Source organism: Saimiri boliviensis, chromosome 8 (genome assembly GCF_048565385.1).
Source record: "Saimiri boliviensis isolate mSaiBol1 chromosome 8, mSaiBol1.pri, whole genome shotgun sequence".
Lineage (NCBI taxonomy): Eukaryota > Metazoa > Chordata > Mammalia > Primates > Cebidae > Saimiri > Saimiri boliviensis.
The window spans coordinates 8,431,586-8,448,341 of record NC_133456.1 but is presented as its reverse complement, the minus strand read 5'-3'; the positions used below and the strand labels follow the sequence as shown (position 1 = coordinate 8,448,341).

At 41.8% G+C, this 16,756-nt stretch overlaps 1 protein-coding gene across 1 annotated transcript in view; it reads right to left on the bottom strand.

Moving 5' to 3' along the window:
• The window catches only part of DCP1A (decapping mRNA 1A), a 53,721-nt gene that overhangs the window by 12,855 nt on the left and 24,110 nt on the right, over window positions 1-16,756 (bottom strand). The window contains exons 4-6 of the mRNA XM_039477423.2: window positions 13,566-13,632; window positions 7,389-7,527; window positions 5,999-6,112 (exon numbers count right to left, since the gene is read on the bottom strand). Of these exons, the coding sequence (XP_039333357.1) occupies window positions 5,999-6,112; window positions 7,389-7,527; window positions 13,566-13,632 (320 nt within the window). The remainder of the gene's footprint in view (window positions 1-5,998; window positions 6,113-7,388; window positions 7,528-13,565; window positions 13,633-16,756) is intronic.

The following is a 16,756-nucleotide window of genomic DNA, read 5'->3' as shown; positions in this document are numbered from 1 at the left end:
GTAAGACTGGAGCGTAGTAGTGTGATCAGAGCTCACTGCAGCCTGGACCTCCCGGACTCAAGCAATCCTTTCACGTAGCTGGGACCACAGGTGCATGCCACTGTACTTGGTTTATTTTTAAATTTTTTTGTAGTGAGCCATTGAGCCCAGCATAATCTTTTTAATCTAGTTCCTTATCTGAAAAGTGTGGACATTGTGGCAATGATCTTAGAACACTGTTGTGAAAATTAAATTCTCAGTATCATGTCTGGTGCCCAAAAAGCATTCAATAAATTGAAGTTGGCTTAAACTATAATCACATAAACACCATGTGATCTTTTTTTTGTTTGTTTGTTTTTTGAGATGGAGTCTTGCCCTATTGCCCAGGCTGAAGTGCAGTGGCACGATCTCAGCTCACTGCAACCTCTGCCTCCCAGGTTCAAGTGATTCTCATGCCTCAGCCTCTCAAGTAGCTGGGATTACAGGTGTGCGCCACTATGGTCAGCTAATTTTTATATTTTTAGTAGAGACGGGTTTCATCATATTGCCCAGGCTGGTCTCAAACTTCTGACCTCAGGTAATCTGCACACCTTGGCCTCCCAAAGTACTGGGATTACAGGGGTGAGCCACCGCACCCGGCCCACCATGTGGTCTTAATAGCAAGCGTGGAGTACCAAACAAAAGTTCATCAAATGCTTCTGGAATATCATATCCCCATAATGCAAGACAACACCAACAACACGCCTGGTAAGATGACCACGGCTAGGCTACTATAAACCTCCTGGTCACTCCCGATGCAAAGAATCATCAAGAACACAGCTGTTTGTTTGAAACTCCTTGGCAACATTTCAAATCCACTCAACAAAAGTCAAAATAGACAACAAATTCTGTAATATGCAGCACAATGATGTGCTGTACAAGTCTGTAGCCTAGGAGACACGGCTATGCCATTGAGCCTAGGTGTTAGTACGCAATGCCATTTAGGTTTGTGAAAGTACAAGTACACTCTATGATGTTCGGAGAATGAACTAACGACACATTTTTCAGAACATATTCCCATTGTTAAGTGACATACAGCTGTACCTAACTGGTTGAATTTGTCACAGGAGCCTGGGTGAGCAGAACATTCCTCGTCACACAAATCCCCAGAAGCTTGACTGTCCCTGCATTCTTTTCTGTTTCTTTCTTTCTTTTTTTTTTTTTTTAAAGATGAGGTTTCACCATGTTGGTCAGTCTGGTCTTGAACTCCTGACTTCAGGTGATCCACCCACCTCGGCCTCCCAAAGTGTTGGGATTATAAGTGTGAGCCACCATGCCTGGCTTCTTTTCTGTTTCTGATAAGAAAAGCTGGTTGCCCTCCTCTAGTAGCTGTGTTTATTTATTAATGAATTAACCTTCCAGCATCCACTGAAAAGGTAAAATGTTATTCTTTCCTCATGCTTGAATATGCTTAAAGTCTGGATTCTGAGCTGGATATGGTGGCTCATGCCTGTAATCCCAGCACTTTGGGAGGCTGAGGTGGGCAGACCACCTGAAGTCAGGAGTTCGAGACCAGCATGATCAACATGGAGAAACCCCATCTCTACTAAAAATACAAAATTAGCCAGGCATGACGGTGCATGCCTGTAATCCTAGCTACTCGCAAGGCCGAGATGGGAGAATCGCTTGAACCTGGGAGGTGGAGGTTGTGGTGAGCCGGAAAACAAAAAAAGAGTCTGGATTATGAGTTTTTTAATACTTCACATAGTTCACATAGATCAAGTGTTAGTCTGACCATTTTAGCTTGGGAAATGGGATTCAGTGAGCAACAGCATGTATGGTGAAGGATAAAATTCTTACATACAGCATCAGGTTCATTCCTCATCCCACAGAAAATTGATGTTAGAGAATTTCGCATTTCTGTTTGGAGCTAGTGGTCACTGCAGTGGGCACACTATAAGGCAAACATTATTCTTGAATACAGGAAGCAAGTAAAACCAAAATACACTAGAGAAACATTCCCAAGGAAAGTTTAATAAGTGAATTATGCGGCCGGGCGCGGTAGCTCAAGCCTGTAATCCCAGCACTTTGGGAGGCCAAGGCGGGTGGATCACGAGGTCAAGAGATCGAGACCATCCTGGTCAACATGGTGAAACCCCGTCTTTCTAAAAATACAAAAAAATTAGCTGGGCATGGTGGCACGTGCCTGTAATCCCAGCTACTCAGGAGGCTGAGGCAGGAGAATTGCCTGAACCCAGGAGGCGGAGGTTGCGGTGAGCCGAGATCGCGCCATTGCACTCCAACTTGGGTAACAAGAGCGAAACTCCGTCTCAAAAAAAAAAAAAAAAAAAAAAAAAAAAAAAAAATAAGTGAATTATGCAACTGAAATGGAATGTAATACTATTAAGGATTGATAGAAGTACTTGCTCCTCAGCACTAGATGGCAGTGTTAGTAAACAAATGTAGTAACTGTGCGTGGGGCTGATTACAAATTTAAGCTAATTTTAGCCAATCACATAGCTTCCAACAATATCCAGATCTCAGTATTTCATAAAATTTTGTCACTATAACCTAAAAAGTGGAGGCTCCCCAACCCCTGAGATGGAGTCTTGCTCTGTCACTCAGGCTGGAGTGCAGTGGCACAATCTTGGCTCACTGCAACCTCTGCCTCTTGGGTTCAAGCAATTCTCCTGCCTAAGCCTCCTCAGTAGCTGTGATTATAGGCATGTGCCACCACACTTGGCTAATTTTTGTATTTTTAGTAGAGACGGGGTTTCACCATGTTGGCCAGGTTGGTCTCAAATTTCTGGCCTCAAGCAATCCACCTGCCTCTACTTCCCAAAGTCCTAGGATTACATGTGTGAGTCACTGTGCCTGACCTTACAATTCTTAAGGCATTTTTTTTCTGGTCCATTCCTTTCTTAGGGTCTTACAGTAACTCTGGGCTAGGTGGTACAAGATCCCTTAACCTCATGATTCACAAAAGGAAGGCGGAGTGACTCATGATTTATAAAGGGGAAGTAGAAAGCCCACTGCACACTTCCGATGACCCTTAATCCAGATACAGTAAAAACGTGGCACAAGAAGGTAGAATACAAAATTTGGTTTAAATTAATTATCATCTAAATATCTAAAAACATTACGGATACATTGCTGATGTGAATGTAAAACTGTACAGACTTCCTAGAAAACAGTTTGGTGGGTTTTTTTTTTGAGATGCAGTTTCACTTGTTGCCCAGGCTACAGTGAAATGGCATGATCTCGGCTCACTGCAATCTTTGCCTCCTGGGTTGAAGCGATTCTCATGCCTCAGTCTACTTAGTAGCTGGGATAACAGGTGCTACCACCACCATGCCTGTCTAATTTTTGTATTTTTAGTAGATATGGGTTTCACCATGTTGGTCAGCCTGGTCTTGAACTCCTGACCTCAGGTGATCTACGCCTCAGCATCCCAAGGCTGTTTCTTATTAAACTAAAACACATAATATCAAATGACCTGACATTTGCATTCTTGGGCATTTATACCAGAGAAATGAAAATTTATGTTTACACAAAAACCTGTACATAAATGTTTATAGAAGCTTTATTTGTAATAACCCAAAACTGAAAACAATCTAAATATTCTTCAACAGATGAGTGGTCAAACAGTTAAATTTTGGTACTACTATATCACGTAATACTCTCAGTAATAAAAGGGAACAAACTTGATACATGTAACTTCAGTGAAATGTTCAGGAATTACACTGAGTGAAGAAAGACAATCTCAAGGGGTTATATATAAGATTCCATTTATATCACATTCTTCTTTTTTCTTTTTCTTATTTTATTTTTTATAAAGATGGGGTTTCACCATGATGGCCAGGCTGGTCTTGAACTCCTGACCTCAGGTGATCCACCCACCTTAAGCCTCCCAAAGTGCTAGGATTACAGGCGTGGGCCACCGCACCCGGCCATTTATATCATATTTTTAAAATGACATTATAGAACTGGAAAATAGATTAATAGTTGCCAGGGCTAAACGATGGCAGGGTCAGGGAGGCAGAGGCAGAAGAGGGTATGACAGGGAAGTCAGTGTGTTTATGAGAGGGCAACATAAAACATCCTTGTGGTGATGAAAATATTTAGTATCTTGACTGCGGTAGTGCATATACAAAGCTCGCAGAACTGAATATACACACAAATAACAAAGGAAATCTGAACGAGATGTGTGGATTGTGTCAATATCCTGGTTGTGATAGCATACCATATTTTGCAAAATGTTATCAATGGGAAAATGGGTAATGGGTACATAGGATCTCTCTGCATTATTTCTTACAATTGCATATAAATTTGTAATTATCTCAAAACAAAAAGCCTACTTAAAAAACTATGGATTTTACTTGATATCTGTTCTTTTATCAGACTATCAGTTACAAATATTTATAGTGCTACATGCTAAGGATACAGCAACGAACAAGGCTCATAAAACTGCCCTTCTTCCCTGTAAGAGATAGCTTAAAACCAAAACAAAATAAAAAACCAAAACTACTTTACATGGAGCTTATATTTTGGTGGGAAGGAGACAGACAAAGAAGAAGAAAAAGAGAAACCACGTTAGCTGGTTAGAAATCTTATTGAGAAAATAAGTACAACAAGATGAAGGTGAGGGAGGGTTGTTTTATTTTACTTATTTATTTATTTACTTTTGAGCCGGAGTCTGGCTGTGTCACCCAGGCTGGAGTGCAATGGCGCAATCACAGCTCACTGCAACTTCCACCTCCTGGGTTCAAGTGAGTCTCCTGGCTCAGTCTCCCAAATAGTTGGGCTTACTGCTGCCTACCACTACACCCAGCAAATTTTGTATTTTTTAGTGAGACAGCATTCTGCCATGTCGGCCAGGCTGGTCTCGAACTCCTGACCTCAGGTGATCCGCCTGCCTTGGCCTCCTGAAGTGCTGGGATTACAGGCATGAGAAGTACTGTGCCCGGCTGTTTTATTTTTAAATTAAATTAACTTTTTGAGATAGGGCCTTGCTTTGTTACCCAGGCTGGAGTGCAGTGGTGTGATCATGGTTCACTGCAATCTCAAACCTCCTGGGTTCCAGCAAGACTCCTACCTCCCAATTAACTGGGACCACAGGTGCATGACACCATGTCTGGCTAATTTTAAAATTTTTTCTAGAGAAGGGGTGGGTTTCGCTATGGCCTTGGTCTTCCAAAGTGCTGAGATTACAGGTGTGAGCCACTGTGCCTGGCCAAGGGTTGTTACTTTTTTTTTCTTCCTTGAGACAGAGTTTTGCTCTGTCTCCCAGACTGAAGTGCACTGGTGCAATCTCGGCTCACTGCAACCTCTGCCTCTTGGGTTCAAGCCATTCTGGTGCCTCAGCCTCCTGAGTAGCTACGATTACAGGCACGGGCCACCATGCCCAGCTAATTTTTGTATTTTTCCAAAGTGCTGGCATTATAGGTGTTATTTTAAATAGGGTAGAGTCAGAGAAGGCCTGACTTACAGAGGACATATGACACTTGAAGGAGGAAAGGGAGCAAATCATTATCAGGGAGGAAAGTATTAAAGGCCTGTCCTGAGGCAGGAACATATCTGGCACATTTGGGGAAAGCCAGGACAGCCAATGGGCCTGGGGCCAGGTGAGCAATGCAGAGTGACACATGAGGCCTGGGGTAGAGGGACCAGATAAGGTAGAGCCTCATGGGCCAATGTCATGATCCTGGATATTATATGAGTGAGCTGGAACACTGCTGGAGAGTTTTAAGCAGAGGAATACCATGATCTAGTTTGTTTTGCAAGGATTACTCTGGCTGTTGGGTTAAGAATAGGTAAGAAGCAACCAGGGGGCAAAAGATGGGAAACTAGATAGGAGGCTACTGCAAAATCCAAATGAAAGATAGTGATTCAGATCCTAATGACCCAGGAGGATGTCATTATGTTGCTGCACATATGAACCTTGAAACAGGTGACAAATCAAACTTGCACTGCATTAGAACCCTTACTGAATGTTACTCTTTGTTACATAAGACAAAGCTGGAGCTTTAGCTGTACAAACCTTATCTTGTGACCCGGAGGGTGTCTCTTCTAGAGTCTCGGTGCTTCCCAGATTGGAGAGATGAGTGCTTGGCTGTAACCCAGGGCTGGAGATATTTGAGTCACCCATCTGATTCTTTAAAAAGTTAAAGAAAAAATAAATCATGTGAAAAAAATTTGCTATTATTTGGCTCACAAAACGGCATTTAAGGTTATCAGAAATACTATTAAAAAAAAAAAAAAGCAAGAAAACAACAAAAAACCCCCAACCTCAAAATGTTTGCTCTGCACTCCAATGTAAATAACATACAATAAAATTTCTATAACACTAAGCACCTAATTTTAGACAAATGTTGTTGGCCACAACTGTTACTTTAATCACCTTTTTAAGAAAAAGATAATGATATTACTTTATCACATATTCTTGTAATCTTATTTATTTATTTATTTTTCTGAGATGAAGTCTTGCTCTGTCACCCAGGCTGGAGTGCAGTGGTGTGATCTTGGCTCACTGCAACCTCTGCTGCCTGGGTTTAACCAATTCTCCTGCCTCAGCCTCCTGAGTAGCTGGGATTACAGGCACGAGCCACCATGCCTGGTTATTTTATTTTTTAAAAATTTTTAGTAGAGATGGGGTTTCACCATGTTGGCCAGGGTGGTCTGGAACTCCTGACCTCATGATCTGTCTGCCTTGGCCTCCCAAAGTGCTGAGATTACAGGCATGAGCCACAGGGCCGGGTTGGGAGCATTCATTCTTACAATATTATGCTCACTGCAGCCTCTGGCTAATTAAAAAAATATTTTTGGCTGGGTGCGGTGGCTCAAGCCTGTAATCCCAGCACTTTGGGAGGCCGAGGCGGGTGGATCACGAGGTCAAGAGATCGAGACCATCCTGGTCAATATGGTGAAACCCCGTCTCTACTACAAATACAAAAAATTAGCTGGGCATGGTGGCGCGTGCCTGTAATCCCAGCTACTCAGGAGGCTGAGACAGGAGAATTGCCTGAACCCAGGAGGCGGAGGTTGTGGTGAGCCGAGATCGCGCCATTGCACTCCAGCCTGGGTAACAAGAGCAAAACTCCGTCTCAAAAAAAAAAAAAAAAAAATTATAAGACATATCTGTTTGAAAAAAATAATAAAAAAAATAGACAAGGTCTCATTGTTGCCCAGACTGGAGTGCAGTGGCACAATCATATCTCACTGCAGGCTCCAACTCCTGGGCTCAAGTGATCTTCCTGCCTCAGGCTCCCAAGTAGCTGGGACTGACTACAGCATGCTAACATGCTCTCTTTTTGAACTTACATTTCTGCTGGCCCTGGAGTCCAGCTTCCCTAGTAAAAGAGTCTCCTGCACACCTCCTTCTCCCCTTCTGGTCTTCCCTGGTCAGCACCCAAGCACCCAGAGAGCCTCACCCTCTCATACTCATCCTTGGCTCTGCTCAGCATCTCCAGGATGTCGATGGGCCTATGGTCGCTGCAGCCATTGGCCTGGCTGGGACTCTGTTTATCCCGAGCAGCTTGTTGTGATCGCCGTGTCTCCTCTTCTACCACACTAGAGGAGAAGAACTAGGTTTTAGAAAGGCCTCTTGAAACAAAATCTGACCCAAGATTTCTTCCGGTGTTATTCTTCCAAGGATACACTAAAAGTGTCACATGATGACATTATTCTTGCAATATATAACACAGAACCTCAGTTACCTCATTCCAGGAATACATGACTTACTATTTCATTGTCTCATTAACAACAGTGCCAATATTTACCCTTCAGAAGGACAAAAATACAGAATTCCTTCCTAGAGTTGGTGGAGGTACATTAAAAACTTCACTAAGTATCTCCCTTTTTCCCTAGAAGTATTTCAAAATCAATCAAACTAATTGGTAAAGTAAATTTGAAAACGGACAATGCCACCAAGACACAGGAAGGCTGCATAGTTGAACAAATCCTCTGTGGAAAGTCTGGATTGACACTGGGCTAGTAAGGACAAAGTCATTTCCTAAAAGTAGAGGTCTTGGTGAAACCTGAAAAGTTAATAACACTATGAGCAAATAAAAGGTTTCCCTTATTCTCCCTTTTACAAACCACTAACTGAGCCTGGGCAACTTGACAAAACCCTGCCTCTACAAAAAATATAAAAATTAGCTGGGTTTAGTGTTATGAGCCTGTAGTCCCAGCTATTTGGGAGGCTAAGGTGGGAGGATCGTTTGGGTCTAGGAGGTAGAGGCTGCAATGAGCTGAGATCACACCATTGCACTCCAGCCTGGGCGACAGAGTGAGACCTTGACTCGGAAAAAAAAAAAAATCACTAAGTGGGCTTCTGGTTTTTAAGAACACCCCCTTCTCTCTTGTACAGAAGGATCTAAAGCAATTACAGCAAAATGCTAGGAACTGAGAGCTAGGTGGTAAGCACATGCATATTTTATCATTTCCTATATTTTTCTTCAAGCTTTCAAGCTTGAACAATACATTTTAATAAGGCAACTATTTATTTATTTATTTTTTAAGATTCACTCAGGCCAGGCACAGTGCCTATGCCTATGATCCTAGCACTCTGCAAGGCTGAGGCAGGAAGATCACTTGAACCCAGGAGTTTGAGACCATCCTGGGCAACATAGTGAAATTCTGTTTTAAAAAACAAAAAACCCAGCCTGCCCAGGAGCTCTCATTAGAGTGTAGTGAAGAGGTGAAGAGAGACTGCTTTTTTATTTAAAAATACTGGGTTAAACAATATTAAACAGACTTAAGAAAAAAGAAAAAACAGAATCCCCGAGTTTTATTATTGTTTTTGTAGAGATGGGATTTGACATGTTGCTGAGGCTGGTCTCAAACCTCCTAGCCTCAAGCGATCCTCCTGCCTCAGCCTCCCAAAATACTGGGATTAGAAATATGAACTACTGCAACCCACCCATTGAGTTTTGTTTGTTTCACTTATTTTTTTAATTGTACAGACAAGGTTCCACCATGTTGCTCAGGTTAATCTCAAACTCCAGGCCTCAAGCATCCTCCCATCTCATCCTCCAAAAGTGCCAGGATTATAGACATGAGCTACCACACCTGGCCAGCTGAGTTTTTAAGAATGCTAAAATTTACTGTGATTCTCCAAGAACAGCAGGACTACAGAATTTCTCAAATTTTATTTGACTACAGAATTTTACTCTGAGGCAGAATTCCTGTTTGGGAAATGTGGCTTTAAGGTAAAATGTAGTTTCTCTATCTAGATTCTTACAGGACTTAATAAGACTATTAGTTCTAAAACAAATGTAGAATCATGAGCTTCATGGCAGACTGAAAGACTGGTATGGGATATGAGAATCAAACCAAATATAAATTCTTTATTTAATGTTCAGATATAGGCCACATCAGCCTGAATCCATCTTCATAAAGGACTCTGTCACACAGCCTGTTTTCTACCTACCTCCTGACATGTTGCCTGACTTGGCCATGCTGGTATTTAACTCTTCCCTGACCCAGACTAGTGATTCTATGATTATTTTGGTTTAAGAGAATAATATTTCTTTTCTTTTTTTGAGGCAGAGCCTCACTCTGTTACCCAGACTAGAGTGCAGTGGTGCTATCTTGGCTCACTGCAACCTCCACCTCCTGGGTTCGGGATTCTTGTGCCTCAGCCTCCCTAATAGCTGGGATTACAGGTGTGTACCACCATGTCTGGCTAATTTTTGTACTTTTAGTAGAGACAGTGTTTTCCCATGTTGACTAGGCTGGTCTTGAACTCCTGACCTCAAGTGATCCAACCACCTTGGCCTCCCTAAGTGCTGGGGTTGCAGGCATGAACCACTGTACTGAGCCAGAATTTTATAAAGCTCACCACTGCTGAAAGCAGAAGCTGTCAGGGTGGTATGGAAGGGACTCTCACATGAATGAGGCTTAGACTCTAAGGTCTCTTCGAATCCAGACTTCTTATGAATAGCACCCATGCCACTCTCCTTTCCTTTCAAACACCAAAACATGCCCCTAAGATATCTGTAAGATCAGGATAAAGCTTACTTCCAGGAGTTCTCCAACGTTTACATAGTCTATGTGGCCAAACATTCAAACAACTTTTTATTGTTAAAAAGAGTTTCTGGTGACTAGATTTCCTCTTTAGGAGAGTCAACATCTTCCAAGTTTAGTGGGTTTTCAACTCTGCCACCACTGACCAGAGAATATCCAAATTTAGACAATATAGGTCTAGACGCTCACTTATTTTCCTACCTAGCTTCTAGTTTTTATAAACATTGTTTGGAGTAAATCAGTTTTTTACTTGGAGAATCTTTATTATATTGTGGCTGTCAAATAGTGATGGGAAGAATTGTATTTAAAAGAATGGGCACTGATAGACACATTTATTTAAATGCACAACATGCTAACAAGAATTGTATTAGTATTTTTGGTTGGTAGAGGTGGTATTCTCAAACATGTAGCAAGCAAACAAACAAAAAATATGTAGCAAACAGGCATATGCAGGCAGATTTAGAACAAAGACAGATAGCTTTTTTTAGTTCTGGTGACCTGAAAGGCATTTATCACAAAGTTAATGGTAACATACAGTATTCTCTTCAGCCATAAATAGGCCAGACACTTAAAACTCCCTGTCTCAGGACTTCTAATACTATGTTGATAGAAAAAAAAAAAAACAAAAAAACTCACTATCAACAGTTTCACCAGGGTATTCTCTAATCTTGCTTTTTTTTTTTTTTTTTTTTTTTTTTGAGATGGGATCTCACTATGTAGCCCAGGTTGATCTTGAACTCCTGGGGCCCATGTGATCTGCCCATATGAGCCTCACAAGTATTATAGCTGGGATGACAGGTACACACCACTGTGCCTGGCCTCTCTAATCACTTTCTTTTCTTCTTTTTTTTTCTTAAACAGAGGTGGGTCTTGCTATGTCAGGCCAAGCTGGTCTTGGAACTCCTGGCCTCAAGCAACCCTCCCAGCCGTGACCTCCCAAAGTGCTGAGACTACAGGCATCAGCCACTGTGCCCAAGCTCTAATCAGTTTTAATACCATACCTGCTTCTAGTCAAACAAGCTGAAAATTTAAGCAATTGTCCCTCTTTTGGGCATTTCTGGTGAAAGAAGACCCAGTGCTCTTCTTTTCCCTTCCAGCTTCCCATTTCTACTCCTCATCCTAATTTTGGGTTCAATAAAATATTTTTAGATAGGCCTTCAGTCTTCAACTTCATTTACCATTTGAAGTCTTGCATTAGGGGTGACACTTGGCCTGACAGATAAATGGTTTTCTTTCAATAGTAGTTAGAGCTAAAAGAGCCAGACCATTTCACTCAGGATCCAAATGCCCTCATTCTGCAGGAGAAAGTGTTTATATATTAATACATTCCAAAGTTTAGAAAAAATTCTGGATTTCTGGATAACCATGAATCAACAACCCTGTGTCTTCTAAGTAACCAGAAGTAAGCTACCTTTTCTGTCACTTTCAAAGCTAAAACAAGTGATAATCAAATAAATGGCTTTGTTGAAAAATAGTTTTAGCTGGGTAATGGTGGCTTGTGCCTATAGTCCCAATTACTTGGGAGGCTGAGGCAGGAGGATCCCTTAAGCCCAGGAGTTTGAGACTAGCCTTGGCAATATGGTGACATCCCATCTCAATAAAATAAATAAATAAATTTTAAAAAGAAAAGGTTTTATTTTTTCAAGAGAAAAAAATGTTCTAAAAACAAACTGTGGTTCTAGGGAGTCAACATTTTTTCAAGTACAGTGACTACAAGTTGATAAAGAACCATGTCCTCAGGGTGAACACAAGTAATAAAGATGAGCCTGCCCTGCAAGCTCACAGCCACAACAGACAACAAAGCAGGGGGCTTGTAATTTCCCATCAGGACATGTTAGTAGTCCTGGATCGTAACCTGCCTTAGCCACATCTGCCTTCTTTTACAATGTAAATATACCCTGAACTGAGATTTGGGTTAATTACTTATTTATACTTTCATGAGTTTAAAATCAGGCTGTTGGCATGGCACAGTGGCTCATACCTATAATCCCAGCACTTTGGGAGGCCAAGGTAGAAGACTCGCTTGAGCCTAGGACTTCAAGACCAGTTTAGGCAACATAGTGAGACCCTGTCTCTACCCAATCTCCCCCAAAATTAGCTGATGGTGGTGCATGCCTGTGGTACCAGTTACTCGGGAGGCTGAGATGGGACGATCACTTGAGCCCAAGAGTTTGAGGCTGCACTGAGCTGTGACTGCCCCACTGAACTCCAGCCTTGGTGACAGAGCAAGACTCTGTCTAAAAAAAAAAAAAGTAAAATAAAATAAAAAGAAAATAAGATTAGACTGTTAAAAAATTTAAGATTATTTTATTTTAAACATGTAGATTAAAAACTGCAAGAGAAGGCCGGGCGCGGTGGCTCAAGCCTGTAATCCCAGCACTTTGGAAGGCCGAGGCGGGTGGATCACGAGGTCGAGAGATCAAGACCATCCTGGTCAACATGGTGAAACCCCGTCTCTACTAAAAATACAAAAAATTAGCTGGGCATGGTGGCGCGTGCCTGTAATCCCAGCTACTGAGGAGGCTGAGGCAGGAGAATTCCTTGAACCCAGGAGGCGGAGGTTGCGGTGAGCCGAGATCGCGCCATTGCACTCCAGCCTGGGTAACAAGAGCAAAACTCCATCTCAAAAAAAAAAAAAAAAAAAAAAAAAAAAAAAAAAAACTGCAAGAGAGGAAAGGGAATTCTGATTTGACAGATGGGGATGGCGGAGTGGGGAGAGAGGTCCACATTTCTAAGAAGAGTCAGGCAAAAACTGAAAAAAAGCAGAAGCGCACCAGAACACACCCATCTACCTATTATAGCATTTGGCCAAGAGTTCTGTAGTCCCTCAGGCCCCCTGCAGCCCCATGTCATGGACTTCCAGAATGAACTGCCCTTTAGAACATTAATTCAAGGAAGTTAATTTTCCAAATTTCAAGGTTCCGAGTCACCAAAATATCTTCTGGAACACAAACCATGAGTGGATTGGGGCCTGCTAAGCTTAGTGTCTGTGTCAAAAACAAGTTCACTTAAAAGAATTAAATACAGATGTGTGTGTGAGTTCTTTATCGGGCTATCACATACAGTACCACTTGTAACAATGGAAATTTGGACAGAATCTAAATCAGAGCCACTGTATGTGGTCAGGCTGTACACCTGATGCAGATATCCTCTGGAGCCGGGCAGTCTGGCAGCCCTAACCTACAGGTCCAACAGCAAGATTCTGGTTAAATCATCATCTGTCTACAGAGCTAGATACAAGGCAGCCGTTATAAATGCTACAGAGAAAAATTTAATGCCCTGGAAAAATGCTGTTGACATGAAAAGCAGTATATACGGTATGATCCTATTTTTGTAAAAAACAATCACACATATCTACTTAATATACACGTAAAGAAAGAGTAGAAGGAAACTGAAATGTACACTGGGAGTTGTAAGATAATAATTAGATATATTTTAAAGCTTTTCTGCCAAGTTTTTCGTGTAAAAAGAAATTGGAGAAATACATGAGTTAGTAGATTTTAGTAATAAAAAGAACTGGAAGGGGATTATTTTTCATTTCTTACATACCATTAGTTAAATTTATGCAGTAATATACTTACTTAGCCATGAGTTTTGCTATGCGGTGACAGTCATTCTTGTCATAAAACCAGATACTGTATATCGACACTTGAAAAACAAAAGGAAAAAAGAGAAGAGGAAATAAGTTTTTATCATTTGGGTGTATGTTAATAATATATTATTACCATAGAATGTCACTAAATATACTGTCATACCCTCAAATTGTTAATAGTCTAGCTAAAGGAAACAAGTATCTCCTCCCCAAATTCTGTTTAATAAAATCAGAACAGGTAAAACATTCAGATAAAAACTGCACAAAATAGTTTTAGACATTATTACCAGATCTCAGTGAACCTAAGATGTTACTAAGTGTAAGATGCAACCATTATTTATGTACTATCAAGCTTTCAAGAGAAAGGCTGCCAATTAAACTAAGACTCATTTATATTGATTGTAAGATGCATTCTAAATTGGTATTAAAATTGTTGCCAGGTGCGGTGGCTCACACCTGTAATCCCAGCACTTTGGAAGGTGAGGTGGGCGGATCACTTGAGGACATGAGTTCAAGACCAGCTTGGCCAACATGGTAAAACCCCATCTCTACTAAAAATGCAAAAATTAGCCAGGTGTGGTAGTGTGCCTGTAATCCCAGCTACTCAGGAGGCTGAGGCAGGAGAACTGCTTGAGCCTGGGAGGAAGAGGTTGTAGTGAGCTGAGATCATGCCACTGTACTCTAGCCTAGGCAACAGAGTGAAACTCTATCTTTAAAAAATATATACATATATATATATATAAATTTTTTACAATACAAAGCTTTCAATGCCAGCTCTATATCCATCCCATGACTGACTTGTTTACATGTGAAACAGACTGAGTTCAGTCTATTGCACTACTTATCCCATTCTTTTTATTCCCAATATGGTGATCAGTTCAAAGAAAGCCCTAAAAAATTTTGCTGCAAGATAAATAAAGTTTATGAAAGATGGCAATATATAAAAGCTACTGTAAATGCTTTTTGGATAAGGTACAATAGAAAGAAATACTAAACATACAAACTGAAACAGAAACATGGATGGATAAGACCAATAGCTACCATGTGTACCCATATGATGACACTCACAGCTTGGCACAGCTTGTACCTCCTTAAATGCTTACAATGAGTCTGGGCGTGGTGGCTCATGCCTGTAATCCCAGCACTTTGGGTGCTCCTGAGGTCAGGAGTTCGAGACCTGCCTGGCCAACATGGTGAAACCCTGTCTCTACTAAAAATACAAAAATTAGCCGGGTGTGGTGGTGGCACCTGTAATCGCAGCTACTCAGGAGGCTGAGGCAGGAGAATTGCTTGAATTCAGGAGGCGGAGGTTGCAGTGAGCCAAGAGCATACCACTGCACTCCAGCCTGGGCAACAGAGTGAGACTCTGTCTCAAAAACAAAAAACAGAAAACCTACAATGATTCCCTGGCACCAAAATGGCAGGTACCATTACCATTATGCATTTTTTAAAGAAACCATTAAAACTTTTTATTTTGAAATAATTGTACCTTCACATGCAATTGTAAAGAACAGAAAGATCTTGGTGCCCTATAAATTGTTTCTGCCAATGGTAAGATTTTACAAAATTATGGTATACTATCACAGCCAGGATACTGACATTAGTCAAGATATAGAAATTTCCATGGCCACTAGGATCCCTGGTGCCCTTTTACAGCCCACATCCACACTACTCTGGCTTCTCCCCCATCCTTGACTCTTGGCAAATAAGAATCTGTTCCCTGTTTCTACAATGTTGTAATTTCAAGTGTATTAGATTATAGAAGTGAAACGACAGAAGTCATAGAAGACTGCTATCCATTCCAAGCCGGCTGTAATGAGACAGAAGTCATAGAAGACTGCTATCCATTCCAAGCCGGCTGTAATGAGATGTTCTTTGCTATTTCTGCTCTGTTGCCTTCATGAAAAGGAGACACAGAAGTCCCCTGGTGGCCAATTATTATTAGCAGGGCTTCCAATCCTTGCCAGTTTTGCTGGGCGGGCCTAGTACTGCTGGCAGGACTCTCGTTCAGCTTAGGGGAGGAATGAGCCTACCCGGGCCACCTTCTGTTGCTGCTAGGTTGAAGGGAAAGAAACTCCAGGCCCAGGCCCACTTCTTATGCTCAGTGGGGGTTTATAAGACACTTTGCTGCTGCTGTTATGCCAGTTCTGGGTTCCTGACCAGATCTTCCTCTTTTTACCTTTGAGAGTTCTCCAGATTGTCTCTTGTGTCATTTCCAGGTTTTATAGTTGTAAGTAGCAGGGAGAGACAAGTTTATGCTACTTGGTTTAACTGAGAGTCTCATTTTCCATTTTTATGGATGGGTATAGGGGCTAACAGAGAGACTAAGTAACTTATTAACAAATGAGAGAAAAAAAAAATCAGTCTCAGAACTATAAGTAAAACTTGGGTCAGGCCGGGCATGGTGGCTCACGCCTGAAATCCTAGCATTTTAGGAGGCCGAGGTGGCTGCACTAACTGAAGGAAGTCCAGGCTTCCCAGTCTCTGAGGTCAGGAGTTTGAGACCAGCCTGGCCAACATGGTGAAACCCCATCTCTACTAAAAATAGAAAATTAGCTGGGCATGGTGGTGCATGCCTTTAGTCCCAGCTGCTCAAGAAGCTGAGACAGGAGAATTGCTTGAACCTGGGAGGCAGAGGTTGCAGGGAGCTGAGATCACACCACTGCACTCCACCCTGGACGAGCAAAATTCCATCTCAAAACAAACAAGCAAACAAAAAACAAAACAAAAAAACAAAAAAACACCCCAAACAAACCAAACACCACCAAACAAACAAAAAAACCCCAGAAAACAAACTTGGGTCTTCTCACTCCTAGACCAGTTATCTTGTTACTTTATTTTCGTTGCTGAAATCTCATTGCATTGAGCCTGGGTGCGGTGGCTCACACCTGTAATCTCAGCACTTTGGGAAGCCAAGGTAGGCGGATCACAAGGTCGGGAGTTCAAGACAAGCCTGGCCAACATGGTGAAATACCGTCTCTATTTAAAAAAACCCTCAGCTGGGCGCGGTGGCTCAAGCCTGTAATCCCAGCACTTTGGGAGGCTGAGGCGGGTGGATCACGAGGTCGAGAGATCGAGACCATCCTGGTCAACATGGTGAAACCCCGTCTCTACTAAAGATACAAAAAATTAGCTGGGCATGGTGGCACGTGCCTGTAATCCCAGCTACTCAGGAGGCTG